General features: G+C 38.9%; 1 protein-coding gene and 1 pseudogene across 1 annotated transcript; both read right to left on the reverse strand.

Annotated features, from left to right (window-relative positions):
• LOC113076527 (zinc finger protein 91-like) lies at window positions 1-6,232 on the reverse strand. The gene is made up of 2 exons (XM_026249224.1): window positions 5,802-6,232; window positions 1-4,390 (listed from the first exon to the last, which is right to left on the reverse strand). The coding sequence occupies exons 1-2, from the start codon at window positions 6,163-6,165 to the stop codon at window positions 585-587; spliced, it is 4,170 nt and encodes a 1,389-aa protein (XP_026105009.1). The 5' UTR covers window positions 6,166-6,232; the 3' UTR covers window positions 1-584.
• Window positions 6,233-8,468: 2,236 nt separating this feature from the next.
• On the reverse strand, window positions 8,469-14,035 carry LOC113076528 (uncharacterized; annotated as a pseudogene).
• Window positions 14,036-14,139: the final 104 nt, after the last annotated feature.

Genomic DNA, 14,139 nt, shown 5'->3' on the forward strand with positions numbered 1-14,139 from the left:
TAAACATGATTGACACAAAGTCAATTTATTTTGCGCAAATTTCGGACAAAGACCTTTAATCTCAAATAACATGATTTCAGGGATTTTATACAAGGAACATAGCATTATATTTAAGAAATAATTGAAGTTGAAAAAAAAAAAAAAAAAAAAAAGAACCTACCCTAAATGTCACAGAAATGTGGTTTAAGCTGTAAAATGGTGAGGTCAATAAAGGAACAATGGCAATGTAAAAAAAAAAAAAAAAAAGAGAGAATGCATATAAATCTTTAAGATCCCCTAAAATACACCGAAACACTTTGCAGAGTTCTAAAGAGATTTTAAAAGGAGTAATAGAAATGTACAACTTTTATGCAATTAGAATATATTTGGTTTAAAGGGCATCTGTGATAATGCTTTCAATTTAGCAGACATCTTTCTCTCTACCACAATTTTAGCAAAAGCGGATCATGGCATTTTCATTTTCATGACATACAGTTCTTCTATTGCATACGGACACTCACAGCAGGTAACAAAAATCTTGAATCAAACAAGCAGTAAACAATGTACCAGAAACCATGTCCGGCTTCATGCATCATTTACACATTTTAGAGCCCACGTGCATGTTCAATATAATGCTGATGCAGTTCTGTTTCCTGTTTGAAGAATATCCCACACTCAATGCAAGTTAGGTTAACCTCGCCTCTTACTGTGGAAGTAGAGTCCCTGTCTTTTAGCTCTTTGTCACCCAAGCACTCCTGATGGTGGTCAGTAAGACTTCTGATATCACTAAAGGTCTGTGAACACAAAGAACAATGGTACGGCTCCGCGTTTTTGTGAAGAGTCTGGTGCTGCTGCAAAGCACGAGGTGACAAGAATGTTTTTCCACATTGTTGACATTTATGGCTACCGAGTTGTGGACTTACAAGGGCTACAGGCAGCTTGACCAAAGACTCGGATCTGTGTGATAAAGCTTGCAGGTTGTCTGAAGGCCCAGGCGTCATGGAAGCACTCGGTCTGTATTGCAATTCGTTTGGGAGATGCTGGCGTGCTTCATGGTGCCACGCGAGATGCTGCTGAAGCTGGTTTGCAGTCCAGTAACCGCGGCAGCAAAGTGAGCAGCAGTGCGGACGAGTCTTCGACGCCTCTTTGTGAGCGTTTAACTGCTCCTCACTAGGAAATGCTTCAGCACATTTATCACATTTGAAAAAACTACGTTCTATGTTTTGACTACGCTGTACAGGTTCTTCCTCCAAAGAAGTTTTCTCAGTGAACATTTTAGGAAGTGTACTTTCAGAAGCAAAGGGCTTCTTATATGCCAAGCTCTCTTCTAGAGAGCAAGCGGTTTGTTTGACAAAATTGCGGTGTTTCTGACTTATGTGTGAAGAAAGGCCGCGTATGTTCAAGAACCTCCTATAGCAGTTGGAGCACTTATAGGGTAGCACCACAGTCTTCTCTTGTTTAGTAACATTCGTTTTGGATGTGTGCGGTTGTTTGATGGGTGTAACCAACTCATCTGTATGGAGGATTTCAGACTGCAGTTTCTCAGTCGACTTGCTGTGATGTTCTGCTAAATGAGTTATTAGAAGAGACCCACTTGAAAAAGACATCTGACAATCTGGACAGGTAAAAACACTGTTTGATTCAGGAGCTTCAGGCTCTTTTTGGGGTTGAGCCTCCATGGGAGGGTGATGTAGCTGATGCCGGCGAAGAGCACAAAGGTAAAAGAATCCTTTCCCGCACATTTTGCATAAATAAGGTCCATCGTCCACATTTTTCCTTGAGCGGCTCTTATTGGTCTTTGAGAGAAATCTGGCAAATGTTTTGTCTTTGTGCCATCTCCTATGTGTGCCTAGAGCCGAATTGGAGCTAAAATATCTTCCGCAGTCAGCACAAGCAAAAGTCTCTGACTTTCCTTTGACAAGTTTTAACTGTTTTGCCGAGTGGGAATACAGCTTTTTAGATTGGTCACCTATGCTATGAATTCGCTTGTGAAAATTAAGCGCACCAATTACTGAAAAACTTCTGCTACAGTGCTGACATTTATATTTCTTATCGGAATCTAAAGATGTTTTCTGTTCTCTTTCAGAATCAGCTGAATGAGAAGAGTCACAAACATCTTCAGCTTTTTGCAAGGATGCATCTATCCCAACGTTCCCACATTCTTCTGGAAATTCCACATGGTCCTGTAGGGAACACTGCTTTTGATGATTTTGTAGTTTTGACTTCGATGCAAAAATCTCATAGCATGTTGGGCACTGAGGTTGCTCAAATGAGTCAGTGTCAATTGAAGGAAGGCCAGTCTCAAAGCCATGACTTTTCATGTGAAACTGGAGGGCCATGGCATGGGAGAAAAACTTTCTGCAGTCAGGACATTGGTAAGAGTTATTTTCCCACTTCTGGATTTTATTTTTCTGGACTTTTTTATAACAACCTCTAGGACCCCTTTTCTTGCCTCGCATGTGATCATTCTCAGAGTCTGGCGGACCAGAAGGCCCCATCTCAACATTTGCGCACTCCAAGTGGTTTTGCATGTGATGAAAGAAAGCCCCCAAAGACCAAAAGCCTTTACCACACTTTTTACAGTGATGAACTTTTGGGCCTAAGAGTGACTTGGTTGGGTTGAATTGCTTAGTCTTTTCACCTTTGGCACTGCCAGAGCAAAATGTCTTGTGCTTATACAGACCATTTGCATTTGTATACCTCTTGTCACACTCCAAGCAAGCAAAGGGTTTTTTACTATTATTGTGATGTTGTTGGTGAGAATGCAATGCAGACAGTCGGGAAAAAGTCTTGCCACACTCTTCACATTTAATATTGTTCTTTTGCAGGTTTGCAAGTTGGTACGAAATAGACTTATATGCTACTTTATCCTCATGCTGGCCCATGTGAACGTTATGAGCACTTTTGGAGGCACTTTCATGGCCGCAAACTTCACATGTTATATGGGGCCTCTTAGTTGGCATCAACTTGTCAAACTTCTTCCTCCCATATGATTTTTTTCCCAGGGTCCCTTTGTGCCAAAGTATGTGACAGCGCAAGGACAAAGCCTTGACAAACTTTCGATCACAATGTGGACAATTATACTTTGCCTCTTGAGGACTTATTTTGCTTATCAGTTCTGCATTTATGAACGGTTCATCATTTAAGTGCTCATAATCAATCTTTACAATTTTGACATCGATTTCTGGATTCAACTGCAGCGAGGAGGTGCATTCAGTTTGACTCGGGTTGAAGCCCAAGCCATCTTTTCCCTCGTGGTCTGATTCACACACTAACTCAAGATCAGAGTTTTGGTCCTGAGAGAGATCACTGCTGGACTCAGGACTGGATTCATCTGAAGCCGTGATCTGGACAACTATATGATTGACATCTACGGCCTCATGCTCTTCTACTGTGTCACAGAAGACATCAGTATGACAGAGCTGATGCGACTGCAGGGCAGATGCTCGCGAGAACTGACGACCACACTCCTCGCACTCAAAAGCCTTCTTCTTGAGTTTAATAACTTTTACTGGGAGATCTTTACTGTGTGCCAATCGTTGGTGCTTATTGTAGAATGCAAGTGAGGTGAAGTCCTTGTCGCACTCAGTACATTTATATGGCTGGCCATTGCAGACAAGTTGTGTTCGTCTTTTATGCCAGAGCTGATGGGACAACAGAGCTTTTGATCTAACGAAGGTCTTCCCGCATTCAGAGCAAACACACGAATGCTTAATTCCCTCCTTCAGCTTTCCTTCTGAACAGAATCTCTGGTGTGTCCCAAGGCCAGACATTGTGCGAAAAGATTTGCCACAGATGCATTGAAAAACCTTTTGCTCATGCTCCTCATTCTGTTCAGAGCTTGTCCCATTGTCTTCAGTTTGACCTGGAGCTTCATCAAGTGATAAAGTTTTCTCCTTTTCACAGCTTTTGGATTTCACTAGCTTTACCTCATGACAACGGCGATGTGCATCAAGAGCCGAAGCTCGAGAATAACAGCGTCCACAGGTGGGGCACTGAAATGACTTTTTCTTTAGATTAGCCAACTGGTGGAAAACTGATTTTGAGGCCTGTTTATGTGAACGCTGATGATTGAGACAACGACCAATAGAGGTATAAGCTTTTCCACAATCCTTACATTCGAAACGCTTATGCCTAACTGACCCCTTATCTATCCCCCGTGTATTGACTTGTCTGCGGTGCATCAGTTGATGGCTGAAAAAACGTTTTGAGCTTGAAAACTTTTGTCCACAGAGAGCACAGAACATTGTTCTCTGGCCTCTGTTGGTCGAGATGAGCAGGTCATCCCACTGCGAATCTGTGTCTAAGCAGACTATGGGACCATCATGGATATGCTCGCTGTGATCCCCCAGGTAATCCTCCTTGTTCCCAAAGGCCTCACTGCAATCTTCACTGGGAAATGGCCAATCCCCTAAAAACAGAAAAGGGAAATGGGAGGTCAGGGCGACTCCTGTTGCCAGAGGAGAGAGAAAAATTATGTATAGAGACAACTAATAAAATAAAATAAAATAACGTGAAAAGAAAAAAAAGAGAAAAAAAGAAAATCTTCCAATTGTTCAAGTATATATATATATATATATTTGTGTTCCTTTTTTGTGTTCCACAAATATGTTTGTGTCTTGTGTTCCTAATCTCCTGTTTACCAGAGTAAATACAATACACAAATTTCCATTTATATATATATATATATATATATATATATATATATATATATATATACACACACACACACACACACACACACACACACACAATTGGAAATAATACATTATATATATAATTGGAAATAATGTATTTACTCTGGTAAACAGGAGATTAGGAACACAAATAAGAAAGGAAAAAAACATTCTCTTTTATTGCTTTTGATAAAATGGGTATAAAAGGGATATAGCTATTGCAACCACCAGCAATTACACAAATTATAAGAAAAGAAACAGAAAAACAGTCTAGTTTTTCTTAGTAATTTCTTAATGACAATAACAAAAATACATTCATAAAGCCAACCAAAAACAATTATCTCATTGTTACATTCTGCACAGCTGTAAATGAAGACGATCTGACTTTCAGCTCGTTAAAGATATATTTTGCCAGCTAACGACAGGACAATTCGACGTCTTATTCGAATTATTTGTTCCACCTTAAATGATATCGACCGCATGGCTCAAAGTGATAAATTCAAACAATGGAAAAAAAGTGCTCTGAAATAATATTATATTCACTTACTTGTTCTTCATACTGTGTATTGTATTTGGCACACTGCGCGATTTAAAATATGAGTTAAACCCTACCATCTACTGGCAACACAACAATACTGCAATATCATTTAAGGTGGAGCTGATTTTTTGTACGAGAAACTAACCTTTCCTGCTACGACTGCACACATGGTTTGAAATGACAAAGAATTTATTTAGTCAAAGACGAACACATAAATTTTGTGAAATACCAGCCTAATTCAGTCAATCCTATACTAAGAAATAATGACAGGCAGTAAGAAGGACATGTTTAGAACAGAATGTCTTCATGGGCATTAAGTTGCTGCAGTCGTCTTTTAAAACGATGCGTATTTGCTGGTGCAAATTAATTTAGAAGTTTCACACCAAAATATCCTCCATAATGAATAATATCATTATTTGCACAATTAAATTATAATAATATATGAAGTGTGGGTTTTGTGTATATGATCGCAGAAAGTCCTAGACTGTGTAAAAATAAGTTATTTTTTGTTTAGGTGACTTTATTTATTTCAAGGTAAAAGATAACTAGTAACAAACTAACTAACTGAAAGGTCGGTTTGTCAACAACTACAAATAAAAGTCGCTTACCTTCGGTACTTGTATCTCTCTCAGACGAGTCTCCTCCACTGTTAACGTTAGAAATATAAGCCAAATTTCCTTCCTCGTCTATATGAACAACTACATATTCATCTTCCTCCATTTGTTCTACTTTAATCTTTATGGCTGGATCTGCAGCATTGGCTGCAACAACTTCGGCGTGGTCCTGGGCTTTTAATACAGGGCCACTGGGACTTTTTTCCATTTCTCCGTCCGTGTTTCTAGCATTATTGGCTTTGCTATTGCTCACTGGATCGATGTTAATCTCTTGGGCAGCACCTTTCTCATATTCAGAGGACAAACATTCATTATTTGATTGCAAACTACCATTATCTACAGAAGAATCATTAGCCATTATGGTTCTAGCGAGGTCCAGTTTCCTCGCGGTAAAGGACCGTGTTGTTGTTGCGGGGAGGAGGAAACCTTACGAATCCTACTATGGCGAAAACTACGCTCATGAATATTAATTAGGTTCCTTTCCTTGTTACTCCAGGAAAGTTCATATTTCATAGCCTTAGCTGTAGTAGGATCATATAGGATAAAAATATATAGGATATAATACGATGCGGGTATATGATATTAATGTATAGATATTAAATAAGATACTTAATAATACAAAATATGGTAGAATATATATATATATATATATATATATATATATATAAAATGAAAATTATATATATATAAAATGAAAATTATACGTAAATATAACATAAACGTTCTTAGATTGGATGTGGCTCAGTCTGGCAAGATATTGCCTGTTTCTGGTAATACATGTGCATTCTGCAATACCAAAACAAAAGACAAACACACAAACTACTCTTTTGTTTTTGCCATTAATTGTAACAATTGTTGAGCTTTTTTTTTATGGACAAGGAGTCTGACAGCAGCTACTGCTCCACACAGAGATCTGATCTCACCGGATCACAGTCCATCAGGAATGACATGAAGAAACAGAAAAAAAGCGTTTAAACAGCTTTTGTCCTTGTTAAACTTGCGTATTGCCACTGCCACTGAGCCTATGGAAAGTCCACATAATGATGGGCGTCCATGTGTGTATAATGTTAATAAAACAGAGATGACTGATCCTAGCAAAGCCTATAGAATACAAAAAGACATGTCACTCGTATAGTTTTGAATGGGGAAAAAAAAAATATTTTACTGTCTATGGGAAAAATGCAACGCACTAAGTTTTAGGAAGTCCCGCCTTCTGAATGAAAGAGCCAATCGCTAATCGGTGAAGTCATCGCGTCACTGCAGCTGCCTTTATGTGTCCCGGTTGCTATAGAAACAGTGAGAGTTCGAAAACTGGTCCTAGGACTGCGCCTTTGCACTGTCATATCTAGCCTGAAAAACACACTTTTTATAATGCAATTTGAGCAAAAACAACATTTATGACACAGTTGTTGACAGATAAGAAATTTAATCTTCAGCGTAGAGAACAGTTTTGGAGAATTTGATGTTTTCCCATTTAAAGACATAGGAGTTGCACTTGCATGCCCGAGAGGGGTTTCAAACATGTCTTATATGTGCAATGTGTAATATTTTTTTTACAGAAATGCTATATATTATATTAACTATGTTTTCAGAGGTGTATAAAGACCTTTCTTAATGAACCGTTATGTTTTTAATACCTTAGATTTAGCTATTTATATCTACACACACCTTGGGTCCCCTTACATGGAAGTCGCAACCAGAGAGCAGGTTTCTTCACTTTGTTGTTTTTGCAAATAAAACACTTACACAAAGCTGAACAAGCATATTAACATTCGCAATAGCATTGATTTGTTGAATAATTAAGTAAATATAATTCCTTGATTTACCTTTGTAAAGAAATCTCTGCTGTCTTTACCTCCTGTGTCGGCCACCGTAGCTTATCTAAAGGGAGGGGTGAGCGGGGGACTGAGCCGTTGGTTGCAATTCGCAACCTCACCGCTAGACGCCGCTAAAAATCACACAGTGGCAGTGCACATTTAGGGACTTTGGTAACCACTGGACATGTAATAAAAAAAAAAAAAAAGTAAAAAAAAAAAAAAAAATGTAATTATGAAACTGGTGTACAAAAGCAGTCCAGCAGTATCCTAAAAACAGTTTTAGTTTTTGTGTTTATTTTTTCTGACTTTTGACCTCTGGAAACTTAAAATTATAATTATTATTTGTATTTATTTGCCATTTTATTTGAACACTAAAAGGTTGTGAAAAACAGAGGGGAAAAAAACACAATTTAAAAAATAAATAAATAAAAATTCCAGACTTTCAGAAAATTTTGTATTGCACATACACCATGGCATGCCAACTACTATAGAGATTTTAAATCTAGTTCAAAAATATATCTCAAAATACATTATAAATTTATTTTGCATAGTTTTAACCTCCAGTATTTACAATCAAACCAAAGCGCACATTATTAACATGTTTAATGATGTAGCAATACCCACTAACTTTTAGTCACCTAACATATTTGGACACCATAATATTACTTGTACACGACTAGAAGACAATATTTCTATATAATTTTATGAACTAAAAGCAAAACGTGACTATAAATTTAAATAAAACTTCAATTCTTTATAAAATAATATATATATATAAAAAAAGTGTTGCTTTGGTTTGTGTGATATACTCTATGAGGATGACAAAGCACATGAAACTAGGATATATGTTCAGCTGGAAAATTTAATAACGGAATAAAAACATTAATACATTTTAAATCTTCAAATCACTACAGCAGATTAACAGCAATGTACAATAAAACAGCAAAGAGACAATCTAAACTGAACTATTGTTTTGTATGTATCATTTCTAAAATCAAACTCACACATCTCGCTGTGCATGTTGCATATAATGCATCTGTAATTCTAGTTCTCCAGGTAAAGAACCACCACATATCATGCACTGGAACAGGTGATCTGGGGCAAAAGGCATTTTATTGCCCATTTTGTGTGACTCAGTTTGTTGGGCTAACTGAGGTAAGTTTGTTACTTGTGGCATGATTGGCATCTCATTTATGGTGCCCTGTGAGGTGAAGAAGATCCCTTGTGGTAAAGGACCTGGAAGTTGTCTTCCAACAGAATGCATTTGATGCGGAGCAGGCATATTCAGAGATGGTGGAGGAAAAGGTGGTGAGATAAAAGATGAAGGCTGATTTAGAGAAATTTGTTGGCCAGATATTAGAGCTACGTGTTGTTGTGCCCGGATGTGGCCTTGTTGAACTGGTCCATTTACAAGGGTTTGGGAAACAACTGGAGCAGCCTGAAACCCCCACATTGGAGGTCTTTCCCCAAGAGGAAAACGAGCTGGAGTATACGCCATGTTCATCAGTCCCATCTGGTTTGGAGGAGTTGCACTAACCCAAGTAGGAGGTATTTGAGCCTGATGCTGGAGCTGTGTCTGATGGAGCTGTTGTTGAAGAAGCTGTTGTGGAATCTGCAGGTGCTGAGGCAAGTGCTGGATTAGTCTGTTTTGCTGCTTCTCTAATGAATCTCCAGGTATTTCTTGTAAGCCCACAGATGTAGACATTTCTAAAGAGGTTTTCATACCCCATGGAGGGGTATTTGGTAGACCAGAAGCACCAGCGGGTAGCACTATACCAACTGTTTGACCCATTTCGGTTTTAGCCAGACCTGAGGAATTTGGTATTTGCATGTCATGGGCGAGTTTATCAGATTCACTGTTGGTTGGTGCTTCTAAGTCAGCAGTTATATTGCCACCATCTGACGAGTTACTGAACCGCTCTGGTTCAGCTGTTTGCACTGAATCACAAAGCACTGGCCACTGCGATTGCTGCAAGTCTTGAATGGATCTCGGTGATTGCCTTTTTACATCCAGAGGTGAAGGCCTGTCCACTTGGTGCTGTGAATGTTTGCCTTTTTGCTCTGTTTCAGATATGTTTATCTCCGAGTAATGATTAGGGTGTGCTGACAACGGTATATTTGCTTGTGAAAGTTGTTGCTGGGGCCTGAGCTCTGGGAGACCATCACATTTAGGCAAGATCGTCTTAAGGTGATTTCCTGACCACTGCAGCTGCACTGTATTGTTTGACTGGGCTTCCAATAAATTCACAGGCTTTTGAGAGTGCAGCAGCTCTTCTGATGAAGGTGGCATTTGTAACTGCCATTCTTGCTGCAAATGAACCTGCTGGGAATGATTTCTCGACTCCAAGTGCTGCGATCTTAGCTGCATGCGTTGATGTCTTTTTGCATCGAAGCTACGGGAATGGTGTGGAACCACATTTGGCAACAGTGTTTCTGACATGATTCTACCAGGTAGAGGTGCCGTCCTTCGGTTGTCTCGATCTAACCTTGGCCTACCTCTCCTGCCGGTGCTCACTCTACCTCTTTGAGAATGTATGGACAGTGGATAACTGTGACCCTGGCCTTGATGTTTACGCATATGAATCTTTTGATGCACGAGCAGACTACTAAGCCAAGGGAACGATTTATGACACTCCTGGCAGCGGTGAGGTCTCTCCCCCGTATGAGTATTTAGATGGTCTCGGAGCAAGTAGGCCAAAGCAAAGCTCTTATCACACAGATGACACTTGTAAGGTTTCTCACCTGTATGGGAAAGCATGTGCCGCTGAAGCTGACTCTCATCGCTGTAGCCCTTACGGCACTGCGTGCAGCGAAACGGCTTCTGTTGATGCAGCCGTTGGTGTGTTTTCATGTTGTGATGAAATGCAAATCCTTACCACAGTCCGGGCACTTGTATGGCTTCTTCCCAGTGTGGATAATTGAATGCTGCTGCAAATAGCTACTGAATCTAAAAGACTTTTTACATATTTGACACTGGTAACCCTTGTTGTGTATGCGCATGTGAAGCTCTAACACTGATCGGTAGCGAAAAACACTTTCCACAATCTCGACATCTGAACGGTTTCTTCTCTGTCTGGTCCTCTAACCCCCCTACTCCTGACGTACTGTCAATATCTGCCCCATCCATTACCAACATCATCCTGCTTTTTCAAGTACCGCTTTAACCTGATTTGTGATATGTGTTGTGTTTAAACCCAAAATGTTAGTCATATGTGTTTGTGAATGGGATTGCAGGATGGATTCTGACTGGGAATTAAAGAGGACAATACTGGCATGCATAGACCTTATCAAATCTTTTGCCATTTAACTCATCCTTTCATACTCTGCTTCATGGATTAACATGTGTGCTCTTAAATCAGATGCTCTATTAAAAATTTTAGGGCATAGAGGACAGTTGCGCTTCTGCTCAACAATCGATTTTCTTTACCTACTTGCCCCACAAGAGATAACATTATGGTTTGTAATACGTGCCTCAGACCTAAGCTGAGATCTTTTTGTGTTGCGAAATGTGCTCGCATATTTGTGCAAAAGCAAACGTTTTTCCAACAGTATGAACAGTGGTAAGGCTTTTGGCCGGTGTGGAGATACTGGTGCTGCTGCAAAAGGCTGCTGTATTTGAAGTTCTTCCCACAGATTTTGCACAAGTGGGCTCTTTCTTCCGTGTGCCTGCGTCGATGGTCCTCCATGACATAGCGATGCCTGAAGACCATACTACAGTCTGGACACTCATACGGCTTCAGTGCAGCGTGGGATCGTTGGTGTATATGCAGAGTCACTAAACTTTGAAAGCCTTTGTTGCACTCAAGGCACCGATAAGGACTGTCTAAAGAGTGACTCTGCATGTGGGCATTAATGGACACCCGGTACTGGAACTCTTTGCGGCACAGAGGGCAGCGAAAAGGCTTTTCCACATTCTGTTCACAAACATGAAGCCTTAATCGCATCATTGTCGAGAAGCACATACCACAATGTTCACACTGAAATTTCCTCCGTTCTTGGTATATCCTCTCAGAGCGTTTTGAATGCGACAGGCTTGGTTGGCTGTTTTCTTTATGAATACTGCGGTGTTTGATGAGGTCACTTCGATGCTCAAAAGTAATGCCACATTCTTTACAAACAAGGGAAGCCTGCTCATCTTGGTGCATGTGAAAGTGTCGATGCAGGTTGTATGTTTCCCTGCGAGTGAACTTTTTACCACATTCGTTGCATTCCAGTCGGCTTTTCCTTCGCTTGACAACTATGGCTTTCCCATCACTCTTAGATTCATCTACTCCTTCCTTCTCTTCTGTGTTTTCCTTAACCTCTTCCATGCTTTTGGGATCTCCTGTTTCCTCTAGCTTCCCTTCTGTGCTTTCCATTGCCTCACCGTGAGACTTTGATACTTCACTTATATTTGTCAACTCTTCATCTTGTTTTGGTGGGTGTTCTTCCCTGGTGGCATGCTTTGACTCTTTGCTGACATTTTCTGTAGTTTTGTCCTCAGTTTCTTCTTTGTCGGTTTCTTGCCCTGTAAAGTGATAGCAACAATAACATTAGATATGAAGTAATTTCCAACTGACAAAACAAATAGTTCATTTAATCATTCAGATTTTTATGTATAATAAACTGTTTATTACATCAATATTTTGAAAAATCTGACATGTTGACAACAAAAAATTGTTTATTAAAAGGCTTTTCAGCTATTTTTAAAAGTGCAATTATTTATATATATATATATATATATATATATATATATATATATATATATATATATTATATATATATATATATATATAATCAAACTACTGACCAAGAGATATTGTAATTACTATACTGTATAAATGAGTGGTTTTCACTCTGGTTTAGAGCAGCTATAGTTAAGATGATACTGGAATTTTACTTTGGACAAAATGCACAAAAATCAATCTTTAAGTTACAAAAAATAATAATAATAATAAAAAATAATAATAATTTAAGTTTAAAAACTAAATGCTTCAAACCATCAAAAGCACTGACAGAGAAAACAAGCATACGTAACATTTGAGTTACTAAGTTACTATAGTTACTAAGATATAGATGTGTGACATCTAGCACCAATGTCCTGTATTTCTGTTTTTGAAACAGACACACCCATGTTCACTTAACCCAGCGTATGGGTCTTATCCATTTTTTTTCTCAATGCCCCTACATTTATTATAAAAGTGCTGCTTGTCCATTTTTTCAGCAGCCTTGGTTTCCCTATTAATTTTTCCTACAGGGATCTAAAAAGAGCTATTGTTTAGGAGTTATATGCAATGAATCAAACTGCCCAGCTACAATTTACAAGGTTTAATGAGAATAAAGAACTACAATCTCATGAAGAACTACAAATTACAGAATAGAATTAAAAATGGAGAATAAAACTTTCTGATCAGTTATTGCAAAATATGCACATAATACAAGCTGTTGGAAATTGAATGGGGAACCGACTTCAAATCCAGTGCTTAATGGGAGTGTAAAGGTGCTTCTCTGACAGGCGGATATTTTTCTGCAGAATCATGGGTAATATAGTTTTCCACCATGAATTCCACTGTTAAACATGGTTATTTTAATTTTATTATTTTATCTAAAAATGCGAACTAATGGCTTCAAACTGAAATAAATAAATAAATAATAATATAATTAAATAAAACCTTGAAAAGCGTTTGCATTTTTTTTATTATTAAAAATGATAACAACTCATAAAATATATTTCAATGAACCTTTACGACGCTGTATGCACTTCTGGATGATTAAAACCTCTAAAACGAGTCTTCATCCTGATGAATGAAAGGGTTAAACAAGCAATTGTGTTTCTGATTGGGTTAGAACAGGCCAATTACAGAGTAATTAATTGATGTCGTGAAGAGAAAACAAAACGCTCCAAGAGTTTCTGCATGCTCTTCCTACGGCTGAATAAATGTGTGAAATTGCACGAATCTATGCGATGTTCAAGAAATCGCTGCATGCCCTTTACTGTCTGGCCTGGATGCAAAGTACTTACCGATGTTTTCATTGTGCAAACGATCCGATGTCACATCGCAGTCCGTTGCGGCCTCAGCTGAAATCAGATCACCGTTATTATTTTCAAGTAGCACATCCGTGTTTTGCTTGTCGTCCCTAGGCTGAAAATTACAAGACATTCCTGATGGATCTTTGTTGAATGGTGAAAGAGCATCGCCATGTGGAGATGCATTTTCACTTGCTGGTGAAGACGGGGCACCAGGGTCTGTCGTTCCCTTTGCGTCGCTGCCTTGTGCACAAACCTCAGCGTCACCGTCGGCTACTGTAATAGATTCAGGTGGTAGTTCAGGTTTATTTCCAGCAAGTGTACCGTTAATGAGTTTATTATCTAATGGCTGTTCGGATTCAGACTGCACTGTAGCCATTTTCACATATATTTTTCTCTTTTCTCCACCCCTAAAAAACATGGAAGCCAACGATTGATTGGAAGCGTGTGCTACGTCACGTGAGCCCCTCTGCGACTAACTTACGTTTAAAGCGACACCTTTCGATAA

The sequence above is a fragment of the Carassius auratus genome, unplaced genomic scaffold, assembly GCF_003368295.1.
Source record: "Carassius auratus strain Wakin unplaced genomic scaffold, ASM336829v1 scaf_tig00020643, whole genome shotgun sequence".
Lineage (NCBI taxonomy): Eukaryota > Metazoa > Chordata > Actinopteri > Cypriniformes > Cyprinidae > Carassius > Carassius auratus.

What these genes read in the sequence shown, in the direction of transcription:
- LOC113076527 (XM_026249224.1), bottom strand. Translation starts at nt 6,165, where the DNA reads ATGGCTAATGATTCTTCTGTAGATAATGGTAGTTTGCAATCAAATAAT. An exon ending in GAGAGATACAAGTACCGAAG is followed by an intron (nt 4,391 to 5,801) that starts GTAAGCGACTTT and finishes TTCTGTTTTTAG; the next exon opens with GGGATTGGCCATTTCCCAGT.